Below are 4,170 nucleotides of genomic sequence, written 5' to 3'. Positions count from 1 at the left end.
GGCCAATACGGGCGAATGTAACTCCATTACTCACTTCGTACCATCATCCCCGATCCTCCTTTCATGGTTCCGAACCATATGGAGTAAGTAATCTCTTGGATTATTAATGGAGTGTAACCTTCACGGGTCAATCGTTGTTGCCTATCGTTGTCCCTTAATCGTGGTTGCCTTAAATGATCCGTGAATGGTTTACAAGTTCCTTAAAAACTGGCGGATCTCTACTTTGCTTTGTCCCTAATCGTGTCCCTAATCGTATGTCAATTCTCACTTCCTAAGAGTGTCAAGCATATTCACCATATGCTTAGGTAGGTGCGCTTTAACGCAATTATAACACGGTCGAGGCACCGTCCCAATGGTCCATATCTTGCATACTCTATCACACATAGTAGTCAAGGGATCGATTCCCCCCCCCCCCCCCCCCCGAGCGCTGAATACTGAATCCCCAACTTTTTGTTTAATTTTTTAGAATGTCGAAAACTGAAACAGACATGACAATACAAAAGACGTGGTTCTCCCACACTTGTTCTACACCAAAAGGCGTTAAACGGGCTAAATTAAGAGCCACAACATTACCGACCCGTTTAACATGACACCAAACAACAGAGGTAAAAGAAAAACAAGAAGATAAAATCTCATCCAGAATTGCATCAAGGTCAGTGAAGAAGATCGAAGCTTTGTTTAAGCGATTGATGAGAACTTGGCTATCCGATTCAATTATAATCTCTGTCAAGCCGAAGCGTTTTGCTAGTTTCATAGTCAAAGCAATCGCTTTCCCTTCCCCAATAATTGGAGGCCAATGAGCTCTCACTCTTCTGGCAGCAGCAAATAGGGCGTCCCCCTTCCAATCTCTAGCAATCACCCCCATTCCTACCCATCCATCATCACACAAAGAAGCATCACAATTGAGTTTAACAGTACCTTCTGGTGGTGCTTTCCATACTTTGGGGCTGCGGCATGGATTCCTTTTGACCCCTCTGTATATCTTCTTCATGTAAGTGTTGCAGTCAGCCGCAAGACGGAGAGTACGTTCAACAAAGACGGGATGATAAACTTCCTTGCCATTAAAGATCATCTCGTTTCTCCGTTTCCACAGATTCCACATTAAAATCGCACCTCTACTCACCTTCTTTGCATCCAACTTGCTCCATGATTCAACTAAATCCAAAAAAAACATACCAGTTGGCCAAATCGACATCTCCACACAATCGCACTCCACCCAAAGATCACGAACAGTGTGACAATCAAACAACGCATGCTGAACGGTTTCTGGGCAGTCCACACACCATGGGAAGTCCACAACACCCGTCATGTGCCTATACATGAGGTAGGCTCTCACTGGGAGAGTTCCCGTACAGACTCGCCACAGAAAGTGACGGACTTTCGGAGTTCCCGTACCATGTAGTTAATTTTTGAAGAACCAATGAAAATAAATGAAATTTGATCATTTATTATACATGATGGATTAGAATGTTTAACAATTTAGTGTTTTATAAATCCTAACTAATGGTGAGATCTTCAAATCCAGTAATAAAGGTATGAAAGAAATTTTATATTAGGCAATGTGTTCGTACTTGTTCAACATACAGAGTAAAGAATAGTGATATTTCGAATGACGTCATTTGTGTCTTCCTAAAAAAAAATGATGGATAATCTCATTTAATTGTTCTAGTTTAGTTGAAAAGACCCCTTGTTGTTTAATGAAACCAAAGCGCTTCTTCAATTTAATATGTTGCTTCATCAGTTTCTCTCTCTTCATTCCTAAAAGTTGTCTGTCTTTATTTAGAGTTTACAAAAAAAATAATTATATTCTAATTGCAGCAATGGCAAGTTACAATGCTGCATCTAATTGCATAGAAAGTATGGAACGGTACCGAATTTTCCTCCAAGACCGGTTTGCGGAGGCTTGTGCTCGACATGACGACACTAGGACAAGTTCCGGGAACACCAAAGACGATGGACAATATGGTGATCAAATCCAGATATGTCTGAGGATTCAGACGCATATGGTCGCACCCTATCTGATTATGAAAAAATTATTTAGGTATCGTTTTATTGTTTGTTTTATGAATCAACAATTTGTGTACATAGTTGGTGTTAGGTTTTCAGTGAATTCAAACTAGAAAAGCACTTAAAACTTGTGTGGGACAAAACCTAAATAATGTGATTACAATAACAAAGTAAAGTAATTACAACAAACACATCTAAGGTGTTACAATCAAGTATTAATAAGTTTAAGAAATTACAGAAATTTCTAAACAAAACACTAATGTGAAGAATATGTAACTTGCCTCTACTCCAAGCCAATCAAAACATACATGAACATGAGAATAGCAATGCCCCTTGAGACTATGACCTTGATACACTGTCAAAGGCGTATGAATACTTTCCTAAAGAAGTTTATTTCCCCCACACGGTACTTGGGTTTAAACCGGAAATCTCCTTTGAGATACAATTGACAGCCACTTCGTTCTTAGTACTAGAATCGAAGTAAAGATGATAAATTCACACAATTTGGAATGATTGCAAGAGATTTTCTAACAAAAGTTTGCAAAGTTTTTGATAGAAAATGTAGAGAATACTTTTTGGAGAGAAGATCAGAATTATTTCAGTATCTTGGAATCAAGAAAACCAAGCCTTTTATTAAAGACTTAACCGTCAGAATTTCGCGAAAAACTGACAGGCGCGGGCGCTCCACTAGGAGGCGCGGGCGCGCCTCAGAGTGGAGCGGGTGCTCCTAACAAGGAGCGGGCGCTCCTCTCCTGAACTTCCGAAATTCACCAAAGAGGCAGAAGGGGGCGCGGTTTAGGCGCGACCCGAGCGCGGGCGCGCCAACCAGGAGGAGCGGGCGCTCCTATATTAGGAGAGGGCGCTCCTCCCAAAACCCGCGAATTTTCATAGAGAAAGTCAGAGAGGGTCGCGGTTTAGGCGCGACCCAAGCGCGGGCGCGCCACTTGGACGCGCGGGCGCGCCAAATGACGCGCGGACGCGCCAACTTTCTCCTTCCAAACCTTCAGATTCCAGTGAGGTCCGCGGTTTAGGCGCGACCTCAGCCTGGCCAGGCTTACCCAGCGCGGGCGCTACTCATGGTTTGCGAGCGCGCAACCATCAACACTCTAAATCTTCCAACAGTTGGGACTTTCTATGTCAATGTTAGTTACTAAGAAAGTATAAGAATCTTATTGGCTTATGTCCTTATTTGTAAAAATTGTGACCTTTTGTAATGTTTTAGTTTAATCTCATACTGTTACATATAGTTTATGTACAATGAATTACAATGGAGGAATTACTATATATAAATTATTTATATACAATTGTGACCTATTGTTTATATAATAATAGATTATATATTATTTAAATTGTGACCTATTGTACTACTATTTTATTTAAATTTGGAAATCAATAGTGAGATTATATATTATTGATAAAATTAAAAATAATTTTGGCTCTAAAATTATAACAATAGAATTAATTACTAAAATAGCCTTTTTAGAAAATACTAATTAGTTAATTAATTAGAAAAAATGTTTCAAAAATACGGGATATTACATTTATATTCGCAGTCAATCCCGACCAGGATTAATAAGTTGATCAGAGGTTATCAGGAGGTTAGACTTCAACAAGGAGCAGAAGCTAAGTTGTATGACGTGTATGTGCTCTATGTTTCATTTGGTTACCGGGTTGAAACGCACTTTGGAAATGGATGGCAAGATTTCCTTAAAGCAAACAACTTGGTGATTGGTGATAATCTTGAAATAATTTAAAAAGGTGACAAAGTTTTTAGAATTCCAGTACAGAGGGATGGTAATGAGATCACTCATGTTGACCTTGTTCTATTTGATGGGAAAACAAGTGATGTTGACACTACCGAGGCTTTGACCCCCGTGGAGGATTTGGGGAAACCAGAGTTCAGCGTCACCCTCACCAAAGCATACATTGTTGTAGGCAGACTGGTAAGTAATTTAACAAATTAGTGTGTCAATACAAATTTAAGTAATTTAGTCTGCTATATCTAACTAATAATCTTTGGGATAGAATGTCCCTTTGGAATTTGCTAGGAACCATTTCGCCAACATAAGGGAACCAAGCCTGTTGCTCTTTGGGCTAGTAACAGGTGGAAGGCAAGTAGGCAACTCTTCACATAACTTAAATTACGACTCAGATTATAGAATT

The 4,170-nt window shown here is 39.8% G+C and overlaps 1 protein-coding gene across 1 annotated transcript; it reads right to left on the bottom strand.

The window, feature by feature from the left end:
• Nucleotides 1-454: 454 nt before the first annotated feature.
• LOC110738505 lies at nt 455-1,309 on the bottom strand. Its single transcript, XM_021918916.1, has one exon. It carries the CDS (start codon nt 1,307-1,309, stop codon nt 455-457), a length of 855 nt encoding a protein of 284 aa, XP_021774608.1.
• Between the last annotated feature and the right edge of the window lie 2,861 nt (nt 1,310-4,170).

Source organism: Chenopodium quinoa, unplaced genomic scaffold (assembly GCF_001683475.1).
Source record: "Chenopodium quinoa cultivar QQ74 unplaced genomic scaffold, ASM168347v1, whole genome shotgun sequence".
Lineage (NCBI taxonomy): Eukaryota > Viridiplantae > Streptophyta > Magnoliopsida > Caryophyllales > Amaranthaceae > Chenopodium > Chenopodium quinoa.
Note: the sequence above shows the minus strand (reverse complement) of the source record. Positions and strands in the feature narration are given on the sequence as shown.